The 27,357-nt window shown below is 37.2% G+C and overlaps 1 protein-coding gene and 1 long non-coding RNA gene across 2 annotated transcripts; both read left to right on the forward strand.

Annotated features, from left to right (window-relative positions):
• The first annotated feature begins 3,104 nt into the window (after nt 1-3,104).
• Nucleotides 3,105-27,305, forward strand: LOC149019769 (pectin acetylesterase 12-like). The gene is made up of 12 exons (XM_089153757.1): nt 3,105-3,793; nt 5,162-5,244; nt 6,000-6,129; nt 6,252-6,325; nt 15,498-15,584; nt 15,661-15,785; nt 15,921-15,981; nt 16,452-16,505; nt 16,720-16,797; nt 25,994-26,099; nt 26,232-26,377; nt 26,913-27,305. Exons 1-12 carry the CDS (start codon nt 3,601-3,603, stop codon nt 27,018-27,020), a joined length of 1,245 nt encoding a protein of 414 aa, XP_089009883.1. The 5' UTR covers nt 3,105-3,600; the 3' UTR covers nt 27,021-27,305.
• LOC149019770 (uncharacterized) lies at nt 8,138-14,533 on the forward strand. Its single transcript, XR_016173129.1, has 2 exons — nt 8,138-8,418; nt 8,510-14,533. It is a non-coding gene; the product is annotated as an uncharacterized LOC149019770 (long non-coding RNA).
• Nucleotides 27,306-27,357: the final 52 nt, after the last annotated feature.

A 27,357-nucleotide genomic window follows, 5' to 3' on the forward strand; every position in this document is an offset into this window, starting at 1 on the left:
ATTCTATTTTTTTTAGAAGATTTTATTTTGTTAGATTTTATTTATTTCTCTAATTAGTTTTTCTCTCTCGCTCCCCACTTTCTATTTTATTTACTTTCTTATTCCCTTAATAACCAACCCACTTATATTTTTGTTAACAATATATATATATATATATATATATATATATATATATATATATATATATATTTATTATTTTCTTTTCTTTCTCTTTCCTTCTTCCACTTTTCTTTCTTTCTTCCACTTTGTCTCCACGTGAATTTCACTATAATTATTTTTTATTTATTTTTTCTCCACTTTCTCTCTCTCTCCCTCCCTTGAATTTCTAACGAATTTTAGCTCTTTCTTTCTTTATTTTCTTTCTTTCTTCTTCTTTTATTATTATTATTATTATTATTATTTTCCTTGTTTGTAAATTATTCTCCTTCTTCTATAAATATTACATCCCTCTTAGGTCTAGTTACACACTTTACTTTCTTTTTAGTTTTACTTTAGTCTTGCACTTTTTATTCTCTTTAGTTTGCTCTAGTTTTCTCTAGTTTTCTCTAGTTCTTTGATTAATTTGTGGGCTCTAGTTCTAGTTTTTAGATTGAATGTTTAGGAAGATTGAAGTTGTGTAATTTTTCTTTTATGCAAGTGTAATTCCTTTAGTTTTATCAATGCAATTTCAAGTTCAAGTTCAAATTCAAAGAGGATTCGCTTTCTCTCTGGGTCTAGCAATTGCAGATCTAGTTTATTTTAGATATGGTTGTTAGGGTTGGTTGAGATTCGAATCGTTGATTCAAGTTTTGTTTGGAAGATGCAAGTAAGTAAGATTCTTCAATAGTCTTCTCTCCCCCCCATTCCCGCTTCTACAGCAATTATTTATTGTTCTCCCTTCCCCTGGATCCTTGATCAGAGATGCCTCCGGTCGTGCCTCTCTTTGGTTAAGGCTTCATTTTCCTTTTATTGTTTTGTTATTTACTTTCTGCCTATTCATTCATTATCTCGGACCACATAACCGGAGCAAGCCTACAGTGGTGCCTCTGCTTCTGGTGACTGGTGGTGTTGCATATGTATTTCTTTTTTATTTTTATTGTTCGCATTTTTTCTCCTGTCTTTTATTTATGCATTAGTTATGTTTTTTTTTTTTTTTTTTTTTTTTTTTTCTCGTTTCAATTCGATTGCATTAGGATGGTTAGGTCGTTGGTTTAGTTCGTAATTAGTTAACAAAATTGTCTCCACCTCGCATTCTATTAGAAGTTGAATTCTAGGTGGCATATCTCCCTGAGATCGACCCGTTAGCTACACGATACTGTGCGCTTGCGGTTATTTTATTTTGCAAAGAGTAGCTAAATCTCAGCATCAATTAATCCAACGAATTTACTCAAAAAACCAGCTTTCCAAGAGCAATTAACCCCTAGAGTAAAATGGGCAAAGCGGTGCTCCTATTCTAGCACCCACCTCCAAAACTTTTATATATATATTCATGAAAGCCAAGCAGTTTCTGTAACGTGATAGTGTCTGAGGTGGTGGTGTTCATTTGTTTTTTCATTTAGTTTTTGAGGTGGGTGATTTTCGATAGGATAAAGCCAGTGGTGGGTGATTTTTGACAAAGTGGGGTCAGTGGTGGTGATTTCTGGCAAGGTGGTTGGGTGCGAGTGTGGTGGGAGTTTGGTACACCTCTCAAACATTGTTAATTACTTTGGAACCCATATATAAATTTTTGCACTAAGCGGACTCAATATTACTTTAGGTTTCACTAAGAAGACCTACACGAAAAAAGCTCTAAAAAATCTAAAATAATAATAAAAATTTATATCATCAAAGTTCTTGGTAAAGTAATTTCCCCCCTTAGGTGGTGGGTGTTTTTCAGCAGCTAGTTGGGGTTGATTATTGGTTGAATGAAAGAAGAAAGGCTTTGGGGTATTTTAGTCATATCATATGTATTAAATAACTTGAGGAGTATTTCGGTCATTTTAAATATGAATTTGAATTTTGTTCACATGTTAGTTGGTTTGAAACTAGACGAAATTTATGGCAATGGGGAAACTAACAAGAAGTTTATATTCAACTAAGGAACCCATCAGGCAAGATCGAATCCATGACTTCTCCACTCAGAGGTGTTAGTTTTACCAACTAACCAACCCTATAATGGAATATACATTTTTCTTTTTTTTGGCCAAAGCAAAAATATTCAATTCTATTTTGGTGAAACAAGTCTAGGGATATCGTCCCAGCAGGACCCATTGTATAAACTTTTCATAGAAAAAAGAAGAGGGAAAATTACATGATTAGCTGCTTTTATGTTTTCTTTTACAAAAAGTAATCACTCAATGTTTCACTTAATAAAATTAGTTTAAATTGAATTTGGGTTTACAAAACTAACAAAAATAGTGATTTTTCATCACTTTTGAACATTTTTACCCCTTAAAACTAATTACATTAAAGAGAAAAAATTACTATTTTGTCCAAAAGAAAAAAGTCACAAATTTTTCATCCTCGTTGGACATTTTCACCCTATATTGGTATATGGTCAATTTTAGGGGTAAAATTGTCCAAAGAGATGAAAAATCATTATTTTGGTTAATTTTGTAAATGCAAATTTAGTTTTAACTACTTTTATTAAGTAAAACATTGAGGGAAATTGGTTGGGTTATGTGATGTGTATGACTGTCAAGCCATGGTTTCGGACCATCAAATTCGAAATCTCGGTCGAGATTCAATTTCTATCGTTTGAAATTTTGATCCAACAGTTCGAAATGTGTGGCAGGACCCAAGCAAGACCCAACATTGAGTGATTACTTTTGTAAAGAAAAACTTAAAAATAGCTAATCAAATAATTTTCCAAAAACAGAGCATATATAAATCTAACCGCGTATCTAGGCCTAATAATTATTTCTTTTAATAATTTGGTTTTGTTTTTGTTTAGCTGTTTCTTTTGGCGGGAGCGAGAACCGACGTTTCAGGAGGCAATCCCATCCCATGGCATTAAAAAAAGGGGAAAGTAACGATGCGAAACGTGACTACAGAACCCAACGCAACAATTAATAATCATTATGCAAACGTATTCCTTCCTTTCCTTCTTTTGCTGTTGCTTTTTATTTTTCGAAGGATCCTCTAGAGAGTGAACAGTGAAGTAGCTCTTTGTCTCTCTTACTCGTTTCGTTTGCGTTAATCATATTTAGAGACTTTTTACCTCTAACAGGAAAAAAAACGAAGAGAAAGGATCATCCTCTCAGCTGATATTATCGATTAATCGAGCTTTTACTGCTCTTGTTTCCTTTCCCCCTCGAGGTCACATTGCCATTTGCCAGCTAGCTTCCTGGCTCCCTACTTTACCAATTACAATCTATCATGTGAACATTCAAATCTAGCTCCGAAGGGATATTTGTCTCAGACTCCTAACTAACATAGCTCGAAGCCTCGAAGGGGTTTCTTCCCAGATGAGATCTCCTCCACTCCATGCGTTAGATTTTCTTGGCTTCTAGGGATATACTACTGATTTATTCACTGCTCCTTGCGAGCTGTATTTCAAACGTCAGATTCCATTGGTGAGCAGCTTGTTTGTATTGTTGGTTTGGTAGCTTAGATCAGTAACAAGGCCGAAGGCTGATAAAAATGGAGAAGGCCACCATTATGAACCTTTTGTGGGTCTTTGGTTTGGTTGGATTTGTTCTGAGCAGACTGGTGCACTCCTTTGAAGATCTTAATGTGACGGAGGTTTCCCATCTCCAGATTTATGGATTGTCCACTACTAATCCTTTGATGGTGGGTCTCACCCTCATTCAAGGAGCTGCTGCACAAGGGGCTGGTTTGTATTGTTTTTCTTGCTTATTTTTCACTCCATATATATACAATGTAATTTTTCCTGTAACACTAACAAAGGTTTGATGGAAGGTTCTATTGGTATGATAATATAGATAAAGCCTTGCTTCTTGGTATCCACGGGCATTCCGTATTTTATGCTTCTTCTTCTTCTCCTCATCCTCTCTCCAGTCCTGCTTTCTTGTTTGCAATGTTTTGATGTTTTTAAGCAAAAATTTTCTCTCTCTCGTCGACCAGTCGTGAAAATATAACAGAATGATGGGAATGCATATAGCCTTTTCTCTTTTCCCTTGGATCGCAAGCAAGGTGTATTATTTATTCATTGTTAAAAAATTTCCTGATCTGTGGCATCTTATTTTTATGGATGTAGTGTATTACTGCCGCTTCTGATGAATGACTGCATCGGTGTGATATTGCTTCTTGTGGTTTCTCGAACCGATTCTCTTAATCTAAATTTCATCTGAATTTTGTTGTTCTAAATGAACCCTTTCATTTTACCCTGCTTAACAATTACCTTGTTCTTTCTCGTACTTAACAAGAGCAATCTCCCACTGCATTTGCAACCCTCCCTTCTCTTTTTTTCCCCTCCTCTTTTCCCTTTTCTTTAAAGTTTCAGTTAATTGTTGCCGTCTAAGCTGCTCCCATAACCCCATGACTCACTGCATTTACCTTATATGCTTCTTCTTATGTGTTTATTTTAGGTATTTTGAAAAGCCGGGGAATGGAATTCCTTTCCTTAAAATTAGTTTAATTCTATATTTAAGATTGAAACAGGAGGATATAAAGTCCTTTTCTGGAGGAAAATAAAATAAATAATTCAGTTATGTATATAAGACTGAAGCAGGATTGTTCACCTAATTGGTGCAAGCCTTTCTTCAAGGGATACCATTTTGGAACAATAAAAAAGCATCTTCATGATCATTCGTTAATCATTGGGGAAGCTGCTCATCTCTGGAAATGTCTCAAGCAAGTGTTTATTTATTATTATTTGGAAGGGGGTTAGTTTTAAGATTTGTCTTATGAATTGCAATTGTTGTATTATGTGGATCCAGGTTCCATATAAAACCATTTGTCTTTTATTTTAGATTTTTTGAAAGATTATGTTAATGGGTTTTCACACTCATGAAGCCTTCACATCTTCAAAAGCTTTTCAAGTGTCTTTGCCATTGACAACTTGACATTATCGGTTGCCCAGTATGGTGATCACAGAATGGTTTTTTTCTTTCTTTTATTTTTTGGGGGTGGGGGTGGGGTGGGGTGGGGGGGTTTAGTTTTACTTTTAAAGATTCTTTAAAGTGAGAAAGATGGAGAAGGATTATATTAATCCTTCTATTTTGTCTCTTTCACTGTACAGTTTGCCTGGATGGAACTTCACCTGGGTACCATTTGCATCGAGGATTCGGGTCGGGGGCGAATAGCTGGCTCATCCAATTGGAGGTTTGTGAATGAATGAGAACTTGGACATAACCAAATGTGTGATAGTTGCATTGTTGTTCCATTGTTAGGTTTAAGATAATGTTGTGTATCATGTCCCCAGTTTCAGGGGACAACAAGGATATACTCGAGTCCTCTTATTTTTTTGTATGGCATAACTTGGAAATGGTGATCTTGCTCTGAAAGTGTTTTTAGTTTTAATATGATATACTGCAACCTACATGACATTTTTATTTACAAGATGGATTCATATTTGTAGGATATGAATATTTATAAATAGTTTGGTTCTAAGATTGCAAGCCAAGATTTTCATATATAGCAGCATCTATGTGTTTTTATGACACATGTATGTTAATTGGGTTAGTCATGCAATAAACACTGAGTTTATGTGAGTTCGTATTTTTGTTACGGTTACTAAATTGCAGATCAGGTGATCAAGATTCTCAGCTGGTCAACGCTTTTTTTTTTTTTGGTATTATTATTATTATTATTTTTACATTGGACCTTTGAAGTGAGCCTATTCAAATATATTTGTAGATTTCCAAACGTATGATGTTATGGGTTTCAGTTGGGGCTATCCGGATATGTTTTTAGATCCTCTAAACATGGAGCATTATGATTTTCTTCTAGTCCAACCCACTTCACACCCAAATCCTCACCCCCTCTGGTGGGAAAAAAAACCCAACCGTGAAAAAGAAGATACAAGTACTTGTGGTTCAAACTTGTTATACTTGATCAAGCAGTTAATACAATGACAGGGAGGAGGCTGGTGCAATGACATTAGAACTTGTGTTTACCGCAAGAAAACTCGCCGTGGTTCATCTACATATATGGAAAAGCAAATTCCATTTACGGGAATATTGAGCAATAAAGCTGAAGAAAATCCTGGTTTTCTCTCGAACTCTGTTTTCTCTGTCTATATTGAGCCAAAATGCGTTCATTTTTCATTTATGCTTTCTGCTTTCAGTGGGGACTGACTTTATTTTCGTATGGCATTTTGATGGTCGCAGATTTCTTCAACTGGAATAGAGTAAAACTTCGTTATTGTGATGGTGCATCTTTTAGCGGGGATGGTCAAGATGAGGTAGTGGTTCTTCTTATCTTCTATTGCATTATCTTCAATGGCAATTCTGCTACCATGGTTTAGTGAACTTTAATGGGAATCACATTGTAGAGCAAGAATGACACGATTCTTAGATAGGCTTGCATGTGCATAGAAATGATATGTGAAATAATGGTTTTTTTCCAGGACGAAAAAACCATGTTCAGTTTGTGATAAGCGAAGACTGCATATGTACAAGTATAACCTTAGAACAGTGAAAAATTACAAGAATGCCCAAGATACATGTAAACTCACATTACACTTTAGATATTCTGTCTTTGCTTTAGTTAGTTTAACGCCTTTTAACTCCAAGGTTGCTCTCCATGATTCTAACTTGGTATTAATCACGATTCGTGTCTCATCTACCAAAACAATATCATTAGTAAAGCAACACTAAGGAAATTAGTTCAAATTATCCATTATTAGTTTAGATAACTATGGGCTTAAAGTTGATCCTTGATGTAATCCCATATATCAGGAGTTCACCACCTTACTGTTCTGACACTTTTCATTGAATTGTCATACTTATCTTTAACTACATCTATATATTTATTTGCAAGATTTCTCCTCTTATACTTGCCAAAGTAACTCTACAGGGACTTTGTCGTAAGCTCTTTTAAGATTAATAATGACAATATGAAGATTTTTCTTGCACTCTATTCCTTTCCATAGGTTTTTTGATGAGGTAAATAGCTTCCTTGTAGATCTTCCAGCATTAAACCAAATTGATTCTTTGTTTTAGTGGTTTGTTGTCTCAAACAGGTTTCATTCATTCTCTCCCATAATTTCGTAGTATGATTTGTTAGTTTTATGTCTTTTATAGTTGCTACAACTTCAAATATCTCCTTTATTTTTATAAATTGGGACTGTGATGCCCCGCCTCCATCTTGCATTTTCCTCATGCTCATAATCTTATTAAACAACTTGGTTACCTAAGCTAGCATAGGTTCCTAAGCTCTTCTATACTTCTGTTAGGATTTCATCAGGACTTTGTGCCTCACCTACTTTCGTCTTTTTTAGATCTTCTTTTACTTTGGACTTGTAATTCTCCTATATAAATTTGAAGATTGGTGTCATAACGAATGGTGCAATCTTCCAAGTCATAGATATAAAAGTATGTTCCAAGTCATAGATATACTTCCCTGTTCACTCATAGTATGTGGGCTCACTAAGGGGTTACTATTATAGGTGATGATTGGACTGGTCCCACTAGACAGTCCATCATCCGTTTCATTTTGAATTGTCATTGGAGGACGGTGTTCCTCAAGTTGGTGGATGCATCTAAGGAGAAGAAGAATGCAAAACACATATATACGTTGCTAAAGCAAGTGGTGGTGGAGGTTAGAGTGGATCATGTGTTCCAAATTTGTCACAGATAATGGTCCTACTTAAAAAAAGTTGGGATGAAGATGATAGAGAATCCCAGATATTAACTACATGCTTCTACTAATATTCTCCAATTTTTAAACACATACACGCTTCTAGTAAAAAACTTTTATGGACATGCTTTTTTGGCCAGGTATAAGCTCTTTTGGACTCCATGTGTTGCTCATTGCATTGACCTCATCGTGAATGACATAGGTCAACGCAAGATTGTAAAAAGAGTGGGGGGCCAAGACAGATAGGTTAGCACCTTCATTTATAACTAGGGCTATGCACTACAGACGTTAGGGACTGGTGTAAGGGTGACTTGGTGAGGCCAAGCATTACTAGGTTCACAGTCAATTGGATTACACAACAAAGCTTTGAGAGCAAGAAGGCTGTTTGGAGGTCCATGTTCTCATCGAGCAATGGTTTGAACTGTGAGGGTTCTTGAACATGAGGTGGGAGGTCAACACAAGATACCATACCGATTGAGAACTTCTAGGGTACTATGAGGATTATAGTGAAGATACTTGACCTGACCATTCTAAGGATGGTAGATCAACAAAGAAGACCAACCCTACAGCAAATACAAGCTGCAGTTGGTAAGATAAAGAAGCAGATTCAGATGATCTACCCACGGGGCAAAAAAACTCCTTAAAATTATCCAGAATAGATATGAGAGCCAGCTGCACATCCACTACATAAGACTGGTGAGTTTGTAAGTCGTAGATTTAATATTCAATTATTATTATTATTATTTGTTTCTCAATTCTCACACAATTTCCTCTTATTCCTTGTCAGCATATTATCTAAATCCCACGTACCACTACAAAAACATGCTTAGGATGAGGCAAGACTTGATGAGTGTTGTCCAAACTGTAGTGAAGAGGATGGAACCAGATCCGCCCAAATAGGCAATCACCAATTAAGAGGTGAGATTGTGATTTGTGAGAGCATTAGTGTATAGTAGTTAGTGACTTGGGTTAATTATTTCATTTCATAATTCATACTAACCTACTTATTGTTTATATTTGATAAAGTCATTCATAGATGCCATTAGGAGTTTTGGTTGCTCTGTGGTAATATCGACACGGAAAACCACCACTGGGGTTAATCCAAAATCCAAATCCATGTATATCATCAATTCATTATATCCTATCTTTTAGTTAGTACTTGAGTAATGTATGACACTATGACATTATAGTGCTTAAGTTATGTATAACACTATGACATTACTAATTGAATTTCATATGTTTGTTGCAGCTAAACGATGGTTGTAATATGGGATGCAATTGTTTTCTTCTATCACTTTAAACCCAATAAAAAACGTTTGTCACTCTTACCGGTTGAGTCATAAAGATCTCGTCTAGTTCTCCATTGAGTACAGATTTTTGACACCTATTTAGTAGAGTTCAAAACCAATTGTGACGATAACTGGCATGAAGGATCCCTTCCACAAAGCAGGCTTTATATTTGTAGGCTAGGTCACCCCCCTCTAGGAACTCTTAAGAAAATATTTCCTAATTTGGTTTCTTCTTGTAATGAGGATAATTTTTTTTGTGAAGCCTGCATTTTTGCGAAGCAGACTCGTTCTACTTATTTACCTTCTCTTCATAATAGAAAATCTATTCCTTTTATGCTCATTCATACTGATGGGTGGGGTCCTTGCCGACGTGTGTCTATTATTGGCCATAGGTACTTTGTTACTTTTATTGATTGTCACTCTCGTTCTATATGGATTTATCTTTTAAAACAAAAAATGAGGTTTTCCGATGTTTTTGTGATTTTCATAATATGATTAACTCAGTTCAATGCCACTGTGAAGATCCTTTGCGGTAACAATGGCACAGAGTATGTTGATGGTGAATTTCAGAGATATCTCTCTGACTCTGGCATACTACATCAGACCAGTTGTGTTGATACGGTTGCCCAACATGGGATTGCCGAAAGGAAGAATTGGCTTCTTTTAAAGATCTCCCATTCAATTATGATTGCTATGAATGTACCTAACCAATACTGGAATGATGCTATACTCACTACTTCTTACATTATGAATAGGATGCCCAGTAGGATGCTTGGTTTTAAATGTCCTAATGAGATTCTCCAGGGAGCCTCTTCTTTTATTATTCCCCCAAAGATTTTTGGATGCGTGTGTTGTGCCAGAATCACACCCCACCAGAGTAAGCTGGCTCGCCGCGGCCTACGCTGCATCTTTTTGGGGTATTCTGCTACTCAGAAAGGGTCAAATGTTATCATCCTCCGTTCAGGAAAGCCATTGTATCCATGGATGTAATTTTTAATGAGTCTTGCCCTTACTATACACATCTCCAGGGGGAGAGTCCTAAAGGAGAGGTGTTCTTTCCAACTCTAGATCTTCCTATCACACACCAACACAACTTAACAGTTTAAGAAGAGTTTCTTGACCAGGGGGAGACTTTGGTCAGTATACCTGAGGACTCTAATCCTCCCCCCTTCATTTTCTGAACCATGTGAAGAACCTAGCCAGGGGGAGACCGCTTCGTGGAGGCACAACTGTTGAGGTCTTTCAAAATCAGATTGATCAAAATAAGGAGGTGCAGACTTATCAGAGGAAGAATTGCAACCGGCTAAAGCAAGTGGAGAAAGGTGACACGTTACCACTTCAGTCTCCTGCTCCAGAATCAGATTCTATTGTTCCTTTTAAGGTATCTTCTACTGATCTTCCTATTGCTGTAAGAAAAGGAGTCAGATCTTGCACTCAGCATCCCATAGCTAAATATGTCTTGTATGACTCTTTGTCTGACTCTTATCTTGCTTTTATATTCTCTCTATCATCTATATCTATTCCTAAAAGTTGGTAGGAAGCCTATGCTAATAAGAGATGGAAGGCAGCTATGGTAGAGGAATTGCAGGCAATGAAGAAAAATGACATTTGGGAGCTGGTTACACTTCCTCTAGGAAAAAAATCAGTGGGCTGCAAATGGGTGTTTGTGGTTAAACAAAATATGGATGGATCACTCAACAAGTTGAAAGCTTGACTAGTTGCAAAGGGGTTTACCCAGACCTATGGGATTGATTATCAGGAGAGTTTTGCCCCTGTTGCGAAACTAAACACTGTCGAGTTTCTGTTGTTTGTAGCTGTGAACAAAGACTGAAACTTGCACCAACTAGACGTAAAGAATGTCTTCTTACATGGGGAGTTAGTGGAACTATATGGAAATCCCACATGGTTTCTCCGATGAAAATACTGCAGGGAAAGTTTGTCGGTTGAAGATGTCAATTTATGGGTTAAAATAGTCTCCTAGATGCTGGTTTGGACGCCTCCTGAAGGCAATGATTTCTATTGGGTACAAGCAAAACAATGCTGATCATACACTATTTGTCAAGAAGTCAGGTACTAACATCACACTTCTCATTGTTTATGTAAACGATATTGTCATCACAGGGAATGATGGTGAAGAAATTCAAAGGTTGAAGGACTTTCTTGGCAGAGAAGTTTGAGATTAAAGATCTAGGGAAGTTATAGTATTTCTTAGGGATTAAGGTGGCTCGATCAAAGAAGGGTATATTCCTATCCCAAAGAAAGTATGTCCTAGATTTATTATCAAAAGTGAGAATGTTGGGGTGTAAAGCAGTTGATACCCCTATTGAAGTTGGAGCTAAACTTAAAGAAAAAGAGGGAGAACCAGTGGACAAAGGAAGATACTAAAGGTTGGTAGGGAAGTTTATTTACTTGTCCCACACTAGGTCAGACATCGCTTATGCTATGGGGATAGTGAGCCAATTCATGCATGATCCATATTTAGCTCATATGAAGGCTGTTACCAGAATACTACATTATTTGAAGGGAACTCCTAGACAAGGAATACCTTTGTCACCCACTGATAATCTAAAAGTAGAAGCATACACTGATGCAGACTGGGCTGGATCTCCAGACAGGAAGTCAATTTCAGGTGGTAATCTAGTTACTTGGAGAAGTAAGAAATAGAATGTGGTAGCTTTATCCAGTATTGAAGCTGAATATAGAGCTATGGTTCGTGGAGTTTGTGAGCTACTATGGTTGAAAGGCTTGCTGCAAGATATTGGAGTCCAAGTTCCAAACCCTATGATATATTGTGACAACAAGGCTGCTATTAATATTGCTAATAATCCGGTGCAACATGATCGAACTAAGCACATTGAAATTGACATGTTTTTTGTCAAAGGAAAGCTGGAACAAGGGCTTATCTGCATGCCTTTTGTGAGGTCTGGAGACCAAGTAGCAGACGTTTTCACTAAGGGTTTGAAAGAAAGAGATTTCCTTCATATTATTAACAAGTTGGGCATGACTAATATCTATGCCTTAACTTGAGGGGGATTGTTGGATTCTACTAGGAGTTCAATTAGAGTTTGTATTCATGTAAATTTCTATTCTTGTTACCCAAGTAAGGGTATTTATGCAATATTGTATTTTACACTTAATTATAAATAGAGGGCTTGAGATCACACTGATCACAATAAGCCATTCTACCAACAATTTTAGATTTGGTTAAAATAGGTTGAATGGGGTAAAACCTGGTGGACCAGAAAGGGAAGGGTAAGAGATGATTTGCGATGGGGGATGGGGCTATTTCTAAGGTTTGAGACTGAGGGGAGGGGCTGTGATGGCTGTGGATAGAGAGGGAGAGGATTAGGGTTTGGGAGGGGTCTTTTACTTGAGGATGAAGATCTTCAGTGCTTGAATGCTGGACTTAATGCTTGCAAGCTTGAAGATGAAGAAGAAATCTCAGAATTGTAGAAGGCAAAGCTCTCTAACCCGGCCGCAAGCCTAAGGGGATTCCCACGACTTCCCAAGTCAAAATTTCACTCAATCAATTCATTATTCTCTCAAAACTGTCAATTACATCTAACCCAGCCGCAGGCCCAAGGGGATTCCCAAGACTTCCCAAGTCAAAATTTCACTCAATCAATTCATTATTCACTCAAAACTGTCAATTACAAGAAAGACTCAAGCTATTTATATCCATTTAATACCTAACTAAACTCAAAAACTCATTCTTAATTTTAAACAAACTCCCAATGGGACTTCCAAAAGGAAATAAGTCTTTCTTAATTTGAAACAACTCAAAATAAGACTCTAACAACACTTAGAAAAGGAATCAAATTACTACAAGATTCTAGCCCTTATATTGGAATCTCTTACAGACACTTATTTGTGACTTGACAAACAACTTTTAAACCAAACCGAGCCTTAACTAAAATAGAACTACTTTAAGATAAGGTTCTTAAAATCAAGGAACCCTATCCTAACAACTCAACACTAACTTCAATTGACTTTAATTCTTAAACTACAAACTCAATATGAGGCCGAAAAGGAGGGCTTGAAAAAATGACCAAAATACCCCTGGGGTATTCGGCCAGCTTTAGGTGCACCTTCTAGGTCTGATTTTTTGCCCAATTTTTTTTTTTTGGGGGGGGGGGGGAACCGAGGATACATCAGTTGTAAAGCTTATGTGGGGTTGGCCCCTGTATGCTGCTCCTAGCCCTATTGATCTCCTCAAACATATCCCTATAGCAAGGCCCCTAGGTTGCATTGCTAGAATGCTATAGTAGAAGAGGCCCATTTTGAGAAAACAAAATCCCACTTTCTCCTTTACATTCCCCCACATATGCTTCAACTTCTTCTATTTCTGCTTTGGCCTCCTAAGTAAAGCAAGATCTGTGGAAGAATCTAAATATTTTGATTTATGGCTGCTGCTCATGAAGCTCAGTCCTGTGGGGCCTATAGGGTGTGGGATGGGATTTGGCTCCTCCTCATGGACTGGGATCTGCCTCCTAGAAACTCTAGCTCTCTATAGGACCTTGCTCCCATGGCCCTCTATTACCTCCTCAAGTCATCAAGCCTTATCATCATGGCTCTCCTCATTTGTCCTGCTTCCCTTGAAACCCTATACTATCCTGGCTGCTCCTAGTCGAAGTGTTGCTCTCCTAGATTAAGGAGGTCCTCTAGGCAAGCATCCTCGAAGTCCTCCCATTGTACTCTCTTCTCCTTTCTATTTTCCTTTCATCCCCTTAAATATTGAGCCATTGCTTGTTTGAATTCTACTGGCACCTTGAAGCATACAATGACATTCTTATCCCCAACAAGATGCCACTTTAATCTAGTGGCCCCTCCTATTCTTAACTTTTTCTTGCAATGGTTACACTCTAACTTGTTATTTGTGGTCAGTGGCCTCCTGTCTTGCCAAGCAATGTCCGACTTCTTTCAAGTTATATGCCTGATACAAGAAATACAAACTAAGTATCTTCATAAACATTAGAAAAACTCCAAAAATCACATACACGCTTATACTAATATTCTCCTATTTTTAAATATAAAATATATAAATAATGGGCAAATTACATATACACTATATTTGTAATCAATTACGTCTACTACCCCTAAAAAAAATCAATTACAGATGCCCCCTACCGTTAAGAATTGAAAGCTATAAATGGACAGCTCTTTTGAAGCAGTAAGGGGGCATGTATAATTGATTTTTTCCCCAGGTGTAGTAGATGTAATTGATTGCAAACATAGGAGATCTATATGTAATTTGCCTTAAAATAATTACTATTTTTGAATTTTTAAATAATTTTAGAAAATGTTTGATAATTTTCAAATAATTAAAATAAATAAGTAACAACAATAAATTCATTTCAACACCATCATAGACAATGTATATAAAGTGATGGTGTCTCGCATACATTAAATTCAATCCCATCATGTATACATATGTATTTTTCTTAAAATACATAATTTAATAAATATTTTTTAATGTCATAAAATAAAAAATACTAGCATTAATAAAAAAATAAATTTAACAACACAGAATCATAGATCATAGTCCTAGACTAAACATATATTAATCTCAAAGCAATACAAGATCATTTAAGCCATGAAAAAAGCCCCCCCCCCCAAAAAAAAAAAAAAAAAAAAATAGAGTGAAGTTTGGAACAAACCTTGCAAGAATCTTCCAAAATACCAGAGGAAGAGCAAATGATGTTTTTGAAGAAAAAGAGAGTTGCTGATTTAGGGTGAAAATGGGGTTAACATAAAATAAAGTAGAGAGAGAGAGAGAGGGTGAAACTTGCGGTACTGTTGAAACCTGCGAGATGTTGCATGTTTTGACCGAGAGTGGCGAGCTCTATTGAAAAAAATCAATTGGAACAACTAGTTTCAGTCAAAACATAGGACTTTTTCGAGTCCACACAGATTTGGTCTTGGTTTTTCCAAAAACCGTTATCTTGGTTGAAATTTCAGACATTTCGACCAAAGTTTGTACCATGCTTACAAACTACAGCTTTGATTCCATGTGAATTTTGCAGAAAACAAAGACAGAAAGAGACATTGAGGAGAACAGAGTAAGGAAAATCGAGACGAAGAGAAATCGAGAGTGAGATAGAAGTTGGGAGCCTCACTATCATTGTGAGAGTCTTCAGTAAGCTATGATTTATTAATAGAAAACATGGGATTACATAATAGACTCTGAAAATGAATCCTAAAAGGACTCAAAAACCCAGGAGCACTATCTCGAGCTCTCGACCCCTTTTTTCCTTTTCCAAATTGTCCTTTAATGGGATGGACTCTTGAAAACATTTATTGCCGATTAGGGAGAAGGGGAAGAGTAAATATGCATGTAGCCTTACATGTGTACCAACCTGTAGCCATTTATTTTTTCTTGGAACTGACATTTAACTTGCTTAAGCTACAAGGATGGGTGAAGAGTAATACTTATTCATTGTTTGCCTATGTTCTCTGGCTGCATAAATATTCTATATTCTTTACCAGGCTGCAGGACTTAACTTTCGAGGTCAACGCATCTGGTTGGCTGGAATGGAAGATTTAATGTCAAAGGGAATGCGGCATGCTGACCAGGTTTTTGGTTTTACCATGATGCAAAATTCCTTCCCAGCTTCTTTATTGTTTTAATGATTGTGGAGGGCTGTTTCAGGCTCTTCTTTCTGGATGCTCTGCTGGGGCTCTGGCTGCTATACTGCATTGTGACGAGTTTCGAGCACTATTTTCTACAACTACAAAAATCAAATGCCTGAGTGATGCCGGATTATTTCTTGATGCGTAATTACCCTCTTTTCTTTTCTATGAACTTTATCTCTTGAATGTGTTATGTTTCTATGAACTTTATTTCTTGAATGTGTTATGTTTATCCCCTTTTTCTCTGTACTTACTGCTATCATCGGTCTGGAATTGTAGGATTGATGTATCTGGTGGGCGTACCCTTAGAAATATGTTTCGAGGTGTGGTTAGTTTACAGGTATTGGGTTTAAATTTTTTGCGCTGATTTTTATGTATACCCCCATGATACCGATCGAGTTTATTTTCCTAGACTCCTAATCATTGGAAATGCCAATATCATTTTCTGAATTGACATCATCATCATCATCATGATTGTTTATTCCAGTTATTTGGAATAGCCAGTGAATTACAGTTGCTCCGCACTATTTAGGACCATGCTTCTTTCTGTTTTAAGAATTCAGTTAATGAATAAGAAAAAGGCATACGTTACATCCGGAAGTGTAGTGGTCCTTCAGAAAGATCTTTTATGTGAAAGGTAACTTTCGTTTTGTAATTGCACTCTCTGGTATGTTGATGGATGATAATAAAATCTGTTTTTCTTTGTAATAATCAGATACATATAAGGAGTAGTTTGTGGGTGTAATTATCAAAAGTTTCTTTAGCAAGTTGGCTTACACTAGCTAATGGAAGCTTGTATGATGACCACAGGGTGTGCAAAAGAACCTGCCAAGAACTTGTACAGATAACATGGATCCAACTTCGGTAATCCTTTTTTTCCCTTTTACATTCTTGACTATTCCTTATGAGCATCTCTATATCTTTTGGTTCTTTTACTTTTTCTTTCTTTCTTTTTTTTTTTTTTTTTTTTTTTTGGGGGGGGGGGGGGGGGTTGGTTGTGTTTGCAGATGTATATTTGGAGTTGGTTAAAAATTGGTCACTGATTTATTATTGTGTTGTCCTTGCTTTTCCATCTCAGTGCATCTTTCCTGAAAACTTAATTGCCAACATTAAGACACCACTTTTTCTTCTAAATGCGGCCTACGATGCGTGGCAGGTAAGCTTTTGTTTCTTTAATTTCTTTATTGATACACTAATTGGCAGGATTTGTTGGCATCACATGGTGGCTTGAATTTTTTTTGTTTTCTTTTTCAATCCCCTGCTTGCATTTGCAATGTGCAGGAGTTTGGAACATTAAAATTTTGGGTACCCTATGTTTAGCTTAAATAGGGTTGCAAGCTGAAGTCAACCTAGAGGGGGTGAATAGGTTGAGATTAGTGGATTTGCCTTGTTTTCACAATTAATTAATAATTAAAAGCTAAAGCAAGCAAATAAGCAAAGAGAGACAAGTCTTCAAGATTTATAGTGATTCGATTCAATTGAATCTACATCCACTCCCTTTTAAACCTTCAAAAGGATCACCACTTGTGTGTCTCAAAGGGACAGTGATGTAATTAGGGAGGACCCTGCCCTTTTTTACTACGACTGTCCAGGAAGGCCAGATCTGATTTGGGGCAAATTTTTCATTTCCCCCCTCTTTTGGGGTCCTTGTAGATCTTATTGGATTAGAGTACTGTTAAGAGCCTAACCTACTTTTATTTTTGAATTGGAGTTAGTCGTTGATTAGTTACGGAAGACTCCCAATCAGGTTAGGAGTCCCAGTTAGAGAAGGATCTCCTTAGTTGCAGTCCACTTTTTACCAAGAGTCCAAATTTACTTTTTATTCTGAGTTTGAGTCCTTGATTAGCAAGTTATGACAGAGCCCTATCCAATTAGGAATCCTATTTTCAATTTGGATTCCTTCTTGAAGTAGGGGTTTTAATTTTGTGAGTCTTTAATTGAACTCCATGGATGTATTCCCAAATGATAACCTTAAAAGACAATTTCGACAATTAATGAGGGCATTCCTTGTGAAGGGCAGGCCTGGCGCAATGGTGGAGTCTCTCCATTGTGCGCGGGAGGTCGCGGGTTCGAATCAGCCTCTCTGCAAAAAGCAGGGGTAAGGCTGCCTAGAAAGTCCCTTCCCCATACCCCACAGTGTGGGAGCTTCGGCACTGGGTACGCCTTTTTTTTTAATGAGGGCATTCCTTGTAGCTAAATGGTCTCCCTAATATCACAAGAATTTGATCCTTAAGGTTAGTAACCGAATGTATCTAAGACTATGAAATCAATAGGGAAAACAAATTCTCCTACTCGGATTAACATATCTTCGATTATGCCATGGGGTGCCATAATAGACCAATTGGAGAGTAACCGATGTAGGTTTGAGTTCCTCGAGACTCAATTGTTTATAAACAATATATGGCAATAGATTAACACTAGCTCCCAAATCTAGTAAAGCATGCTTTATCTTCGTATCACCATTAACACTTGGAATTGTTGGACATCTTCATCGATACTTAATTGGGATGTGCTCTGAAAGGATTGAACTCATGTTTGCCGTCAGGAAGGCCTTCTTGGGGATATTTGTGGTTTTTTGTTGAGTACACAAATCTTAAGTACCTTAGTATGAGAGGGGACTTAAGAGAGAGCATCCAAAAGTGGAATGTCAACACTCACATTTTTTAAAACTTCCAGAATTTTGCCAACATTTGCATTCCTTTCATTACTTGCTAATCGATTTGCTCTTTTTTGAGAGTTTCAAATAGTGATTCAACAAACTTAGGTACCTTTAAAGCAATTGGTTCATCCTCAACTTCTATGAGTTCCTTAGACACCCTCATCACAAGGATCACTGATCTTAATCTTTTGATTAACGTGTGACTCACTTGTTAAATACCCTTTCCCACTTCTTAATGCATCACAAAATCAATTGGCTCTAAAGAAGAAAGGTTGATTTCAACTTGGTTGACCTTACTTGGCAAATTCAATGGTTTTTGTTGAATTTGAGTTCTAATATTTAATTTAGGCTTGCTAGGCATCTTACCTTTTCTTGCTTAGATAAAGCACTTTCAAGGGTGGAATTTACTTCTCTTATTATGCATAGAAGTTATGAAGGTGCTGTAGAATAATTCAATATTCTTCTTTAAGGTTGAGAGACGAGAAAACTCTAGATTATTATTACCTCTATTGAGACCATGCGGTGATTGATTTTGTGCTATGGAAGCCATACGAGGCGTGATAGGTGTATTTACAAGCCTAGCCAAATTGGAATTCTAAAAATTAGGGGCTTTAGGGTATTGGACATTTTATGTTGAGAAATTGAGCGTTTTGTTTTTGAGGAGGACCAACTTGATTTTATATGGAATAATTGTTAAACCATTTGGTTTGCCCTTAAGACCATGAGAAGTTAGGATGATTCCTCCACCTAGAATTATACACGTCTGTACGGGTTTGGAAACATTGCATGGATATTTTCATGTTGGCCTCCAAAATAGATAGGGCGTTCGTCAATCACATGTGTAGGAGACTGACACCATGCGCACATACCAATCGATTTGTCAATTAAATGTGCTTGACGTGGTTACGGTGGTGTAGCTTTTGCCACCCAAGTCTAACGTTTTCAAAGGATTTTCTATTTGTGCTTCCTTGTGTACGTGCATCAGTGAATGATAACCTTATGGGGAACATAGACTTTAAAAATTGCTTAGTGCGATAATCTATACCTTATAAACTATTTGGCATAATTCTAATCCATGGTGAGGGCATTCTTGGAGGAGGCTTTGGAACCTCTTCATCACCATAGCAAAAACTTATTGGGTTTTTGACAAAATTGAAAAATGTCATTTCTTATATTATTCGTCATTGAAAAAGGGAATTTTTTTTCCCAAGAATAGGACAGTGAATTGTTCCCGAGTGGTAATGCTATCTTGAGGTAGGTTATTAAGCCCCTTCTTGGTTTGGTCCTTTAATGCAAATGTGAAGGGTAATTTTCATTTGGACCCTCTGAGGTTTGGTCCAAGTCATTTTTAGTTGGTAAAAAAAGAGACTCTTTTGCATTTACCTTCCTTGAGATATCCAAAAGACACCAAGGACATATTATCATTTTATAACCAAAATACCCTTACATGCTTTCCAGTAGTGCCACCTTTAAGATTGTACCATGTATACAAAAAAAGATCTAGAGGTGGTGAATGAATGTGTGGGGTTTAAGTGTAAATAATGATCTTTTAATTTACATCATGGGGGCTTTTGATTTTTCAAATCTACATTTTTAAACCCCCACACCTCTTCTCTTCTCCTCTCCTCTCCATAAAGATCTGCAAAGATCAAGATTTGAAAGCATTCCCAATTTCAATTGTTAGGTAAGATTTACCTTAAGAGTATGGGGTTTTTCTTAGAGGTAAATTTGAAAAATAAAGTAGGGATTTTAGAAACCTATTAGGGTTTTTGAGCAACTACCCAAGAAGAAGAACGAGAGGAATTTAGTCCTTACCTTGCTTACTAGGTGTTTTCCATTATCCCCAGAGATTTAAAGCTCTATAAAGTTCCAAATCAACTCAATCGAGCTAAAATCCTACCTATTAGTCAAGATATAGATCGAGAAAGGGGAGAAAACCACCCCCTTCCTTTGATACGGAACTTAAAAAAAAAATTTGTGGAGGTGGGGTTGGTGAAATTTGTAATTCATTTTAAGAATGGGCAAAAAACCTACAAAGAAATGAAACTTTCCATACGTTTTCCACCACCTAAAACCTAATACATTGACTTCTGCCTTCCAAAGAGCCGATTAACCTCCGACTTCATTGCTGAAGGTGATGACTTCTCATTGTCCAAGTCGGACGAAGACGAATCGTGACGACGAAGCTTCTCTGTTATCTTATCCATCAGAGTCTCAGTAGCAGGAACCAGTTCCTCGGTGTGCTCAGCGATTGAGTTCTCTTTCTCCTATACCCAACTTCGTAGAAACTCTAACAATCTGGATCCTGAAAAGCTAATAGAACATCAAAACCTCTCCACATAAAACTCAACTCTCCATGGGAGGTTAGGTTGTTAACCGCTTGACTATCCTACCATTGGCCAAAAAAATCACTAGTTATTTATGCTTAAACCTCATACATTCATTCACCAGTGTTGGATCTTTCATTGTATACGTGGCAAAATCTTAGTGGTGGTAGTGTTGGAAAGTTTGTAATGGTATTTTGATCATAAAATGATAATGTCCTTACTGTTCTTTGGATACCTCACGGGACTCAAATGCAAAAGGATCTCTTTTTTGGGACAAAAAATGACTTAGACCAAACCTCATAGGAGTCCAGATGAAAATTACCCATGTGATAAATCATGATTTTATGGCATCATTGGTGAGTTGGTGCACTTTTGTAAGGACACAAACCTCCTTAAACTCCCTAAGAAATAAATATGCATCTATCTAATAACCTATAAAATTGGGGTAACATTGACAAAAAGTGAGGTTAAAGTTCAAAATTGTTACCCCTAGTGTTAGGTAAACGTATACATGAGGGTTGTGCAGATTAGGTTGGATAAAACCTATCTTTGAGACTCTTAGGTGGTCTAGGATTCCAACCACAGCCTGATTATTTTGGTTATTTGGATTATTTTCCATTGAAATAGGTGTAATTAGAGATCTAAAATTTTTAGGCTACTCTATTATTTCTAATTGGCCAATTGAGTTCCTTACCCACGCAACGTTCATGCAATACTAAGTAAAGAAAGCAAACACAACTTAAAGATCCCATTAAAATAAATAAATAAAAATAAGAATAATATTTTTTTCTTCTTCTTCTTCTTCTTCTTCTTCTTCTTCTTCTTTTTTTTTTTTTTATTTTTTATTTATTTTTTTTATCTTTTTTATAACTCTTACCCTTCTCGTGTATTATCGACAGGGATCTGGGTTAACTTTTTACTTCTAAGCCTTGATATCAAGCTTGGTGACCTCCATTAATAACCCATACGCCAATGGGACCTATCCAACTGCTTGTGAGGAGATGAAGTCTTCATTAAACATATTGGTCTTCGTGCGTATATAAAGGAATGGGATTGGGCCTCCAAAATCTGATTTTGCTAGAAAGAGCGATTTTTTAACATACAAAACACACACACCCTCCCCCCCCCCCCCCCCAAAAAAAAAAAAATAAATAAAAAATTATGTGCATGTGCAATCAAAGGGCGCTACAACACCTAAATTATTACATCGACATGCTAAAGGGGGTTACTCCTATCGATCTACCAGTGTTGCAGGTCGTCTCCCATTAGGTGTTCACAATTGCATTGAGTAATATAAAGAGTATGAAAGAAAGCAATCACACATGAAAAAGGAAAACAATTAAACAAACAGATCTTAAATACTGATGTGCACCATCAATAATCCTCTGCCGGGAGGGGGGGGGGGGGGGGCCCCCAACCCCCCCCCCCCCTCCGAAACCACACAAAACAACAAAAAAAAGTCCCCCCCCCCCCCCCCCCCCCCGGCCCCGCGGGGGGGTCTAGTGTGAACCGAAATGGTAGGATTAGAGGAAAGCCAGAAAAGAAGAACAAGCCAACTAACTTAAGTAAAATCCAGGAGAGTACACAACCATCAAGAAAAAAAAACCCAGAAGTCTATATAAGTCATTAAATCATAAATTCATAAGACAAGTAGAAGAATCAGATACAAGTGAAAGCCAAAACACAAAAAGCAAAAAGGAGAATTTCTCAGATCAGATTATGTTGTTGACTCACTAGCATCCCAGCATTGCCTCCATAAATCTTTTCTTTGGGGGGGGGGTGGAATTTTTGCAAAAAGTAAAGACATAATGATTCAATTAAAATAACAAGAGTGTAGAAAATAACCTCCATAGCACTATGTCAAAAAATTATAAATTTAATATAAATACCACAAGCACACATATTGTGCAACAAACGGGTTGATCACAGGGGGGAAGTCTTCGACCTTGTTCCTTCAATTGATTCGAGATGTGATTTGCTTGTCTTGGAGTGACTTGAATAAAATAAACAGAAATTGTTACACTTAGCCTGATCTAACTATTCTAACCTTTGTCACTAGGTTTGGAATATTTTGTGTGGGAAGTTTCGCAAAAGAAGACTAGAATTGAAAATAACAACCTTATTCAAAGAGGGGGGAGGAGTCTAACTACTTTACTGAAAATAAAAACCTAAATAAACATAAAATTGAAAGGAAAAGTAAGATACTTTAAGAATAAAAATATACTAAAAGTTAGCCGGCTTCCTTAAAGAGCCAGTTGAGGAGATTTTACCAGGGAACAATGGGCTCTAAGTAGTTTTTAATGTGTCTAGAGGGAAGTGGGGTTCGGCTTTATATAGGGGAAATACTCCACCTTTTCCATGTGGGATTAAATAGTAGTAGGGGATATTCCTAAGCAAAAGCAGTGAACATCAGGAAGGGGAAAAAAATAAAAACGAAACCTCCTTATTCTTCTTCTAAAACAAAATGATTTCATACCTTCTCATCGAGACTCTGGAATGGTTCGACCCACAAGAGAAAATTGATCTTGGCCTTTAGATATCCTCCAAAATATTCATTTTTGTGCCATTTAGCTTCACGTTTGCCCTTTTGTTAGAAATACCTTGCAAATATAAAAATAAGAAAATACTTGAAGGTATCTTGTCTAAATTGTCTAAATATGTATGTTTTATGCCCTAAGATTGTGCATATAAATGCGCTCATCAAGTCCTATTTTAAATTGTCTTCGTTTAAGGCTATAAATAAGCCGTTTCAGTTGCACAATTCAGATTGGATGAGTTTTTAATAAAGCTGTGAATTGAAGGAAGACTAATGGAATTGTGGGTTCCCTAGGAGGGAACCTGTGGCTGGTTTGAGAATTCGAAAGATCATCATCCTCTCTCTCCATACAAGTACTTAATGTAGTACTGTATTTGATTGATCAAAACAGTAGCCAAATAGGACCTTTTCACAGGGAGTCAATTGCAAATTTGATGGACTCAAGGTGAAACATAATTAGATGGGAAAGAGGGTTGAAACTAGGATGGTATTATAAGGATAATAACATATAACAAAACGGGCTGAATCGATCTTCAAAACAAGGGGTAGAACTATGATGAAGAAATTGACAATAACAATGTAACATGTAACACCCGGACTTCACACCTCAAGGTGGATTGATTGGATCAAACACCAACCTTCTTTGATCAAACACAAGGAGTCTTAACACCCGGGCTTCACACCGCAAGGTGGATCAATTGGATCAAACACCAACCTACCTTGATCAAACACAAGGGTTCTCCAAAGAGGAGGAATGCTAGCAAGCAATTGGATTTCAATTCATAAGTTGTGTCTTCACCTCTTACATAAGTCTCTTTATATAGCATTCTAAAGAGACATAAACACTAATGGTAACATCCAACCGCTAGCTGACACCGCCTACCTATTAATAACTCAACTACACAACACCACTAGTCAAAACAATAATGGAAACATCCACCTACTACACCCCACTACTAGCTCCTTTTATTGACTTTTCAAAGCTAGACTTGGGCTTAGTTCAAAATATGTGGGCTGGTCTTCTTCCACTAAAGTAATCCAAGTCCATGAAACCATGGGCTCATTTTAACCCACTACAATAGTCCTAGCCCATGCAAGCCATGGGTTGTTTTGGATCATATCTTTAGGCTTTGATGGGCTTGACCATTGGGCTTTTCTCTTCCTTGTATATGCTGCCAATTTTGTATCAGTACTGCTTCTGCAACCCCATCCCTAGCCTTCCTTCTTCTTCCCCCCTTCCATAGCACCCTTCTTTTTTATTTTCTTGAATTTTCGGACTTTTTTAAAGACCTAAATTTCAAAGTCAGATCTATGCCAATCTAACCTTTATATCTGTCCCAAACTTTAGGAACATTATCCCCCCAACCGAGTGTCCTTAGATCCCAGTTGGACCCCATTTTAGCTGTTCGATTTCAAGATATAATTGTTTTCTTGAATTTTGTACTTTCCAATACCTTTTAACTTAGCCATCCAAACCCGCCAAACTTGACGAGCCTATCCCTATATTATTACCTACATTCCCTTTAAGCATCAACCCATTCTAACACTTGTAGAACCATGTTTCCATCTCAGGGAATTTATTTCATCTCCCATGGGATGAGTTATCTATCATTGAGATCCTTAGAACATATTTGACCACAAAACATTAACCTATCCTTTCCCCCAGGAAATCATTCCTCCACAACTCATATCACAAAGGGACCCCACGTCCCCTAAATCCGCAAAACCCTAGAAGCCCTTAATCCTTGACCCTAGCTTGAAGAATAATTCTGCATATTCAAAATCTGTTAAAACAGAATTATTTGCTTCTAGTTTCAGCTGTAATACAGCCTGGCCGAACCCTATCTTCCCCTCCACAACTGTTCCCCTCTTAACCCTAGACCCAAGGTTTGGGTGTCAAAACCCTTAACCGCAGGTTATGATTGATTAAATTCAGCTGCGGTCCATTAAGAATAGATTGAGATTTGACCTAATGCAACAAGGTTTAAACCCTAATAACTGCTGGTCTCTAAAAGAGGATCCTGAAGGATGGCCCCTGACCTGGTTGCATCAATAAGTCTCACGTTAGGACTAACGTTAACTCGAGACAGGCAGATCTGGGGTTTATTTTGTTTCTATATTTAGTCTTTTTAGCTTTATGGTTACGATTGTACTCTAATATCAGTTTATGAATAATACGTAGCGTTGGAGGCTTTCACACAGTTCGTGAGGCTTCCTTGGCTGGTATGACATATCTGTCTTCTCCTTCTTCTGCCTCTTGCCTCCTCTGTTATGCTTTCTTCTGTACAACTGCTCTCTGATTTACATCCCTAACACAAACTAGCTTGGGCTAAGGTTTCGCCGCTCAACTCAGCTCGTTCCTCTTGGTTTAAGCCTATTTGGTTTATGAAAGATATGGGCAAAACACGGACTTGGTTCATGAGCTTGAGCAAGCCACGTTTTTGGTTAGGCATATTTAGCTGATTGAGCTTATGCCGGGACTTGGGCTTATCTGTGATGGGACAAAGCTTGTCTCGAATGAGCCAAACTGGCACTGACAGTTCTTGGTACTATTCAAATTAATCCTATTGGCTCAGGAAAATTTATCATGCAGCTGTCTAATGAGCTGCTACATTCTAAAGTGAAACTTTGAGTGGTTTATGTTCATTTGTCACTTGGCAGTTGGCACTTACCTGGATTTGCACCACCTTTAATATTTTTTGTTTAGAAGCATTAAATTTATTTGATATGGGGTTTTCTTTGAAAAATAAGCCCCATGTGGTGGCATATTCAGATAATGAGAAGTTGGCTTGTTAGTTTAGGCTGGCTGATTACTTTCCACTTTCATCAGCTCCAAGCCAGTTTAGCTCCACCATCAGCTGACCCACATGGTTATTGGCGTGATTGTAAATTGAATCATGCACGCTGCACTGCATCACAAATACGATTTCTCCAAGGTACTTTCTTGAATCTTGATTGAAAAGAAGAAAAAAAATTGTAATACAATCTGAAGTCACTGGTGTCTTTTGAATTTAACATTTATCTATGAACTGTAATTTGCCCTTTTTACTGTCTTAATTGTGAAGCAGGCTTCAGAAACCAAATGCTCCAAGCTGTAAAAGGCTTCTCAATGTCCAGGGAGAATGGTTTGTTCATAAATTCATGTTTTGCTCATTGCCAGACTGAGAGACAAGATACATGGTTCGCTGATGAATCTCCTCTCATTGGGAACAAGGCATGCCCAATCTAACTGTGTCTCTTCTTAGTTTTCACTTGGAACCTAGAATAGAGAGGGGCAAAAAGGGTAAAGAAGAAGAAATATATGTAGCTTAGAGAGTTAACTAGAGTTCCCCAGAAGTTTTTATGGATCTGCCATGGAAGTGTGGCCTATGCTGGCACTTCTAGAAGTCTCTCCTCTCAATGTGAACGGACGCTTCTTCCCCCTTGTTTTGTGGAGGGGAGAGAGACACATGGGAATGTTGACCGAGGCCACAATTTCAGACAGAGACTTCCAATTCTTATGTTGTGGCTTCTGAAGAATTCGAAATATTAGAATAAGCCTCGGGGCTTCCCATGCATCCCTGTTAACTTTGCAGGATTATTCTGGAAAACTAGTTTACTTCACTAAGTGCTTCTTCCATAATAATATAACTTGGGAAGTGGGACACCACTTCTATAAGCGTGGCAAGAGGTGTAGAGGATGAAACCAGAATTTTCTTTTTTGTGGAGTCTGCCGGTTTTCTCATTGTGATCTTGTTAACAATGTGCAGGGAATTGCACAATCTGTTGGTGATTGGTATTTTGAGCGAGCAGGAATCCAGTCAATTGACTGTGAATATCCATGCGACAAGACTTGCCACAATCTAATATTCAAGTGAGTAATATACAATTCGTTGGCCTTCAATGGCATCTCTCCAATTCCTTGAGTTATTATGTGTACCCCCAAAAAAAAAAATTATTAATAAAAAGAAAAGAAAAAAAGGGAGTATATCACTGCACCAAATAACGGTTGATAATTGTTTATTCATATGAAAGGTCAAAGGAGAAACCTTTCTAGAGGATCAAAATACGGATTTGCATTTTTTTCCCCTGAAAACTTTAAAGGTTTCATATTTAAAAGTTCATATTATACCTGGGAATATAGACTCCTAGTGCTTCTCTTATTCTACTCTCTTATATAATGACTTCATCGCATATGTATGTGCCTCCATCTTA

Source organism: Hakea prostrata, chromosome 4, assembly GCF_041222555.1.
Source record: "Hakea prostrata isolate BN-2017 chromosome 4, UWA_Hpros_2, whole genome shotgun sequence".
NCBI classification, from domain to species: domain Eukaryota; kingdom Viridiplantae; phylum Streptophyta; class Magnoliopsida; order Proteales; family Proteaceae; genus Hakea; species Hakea prostrata.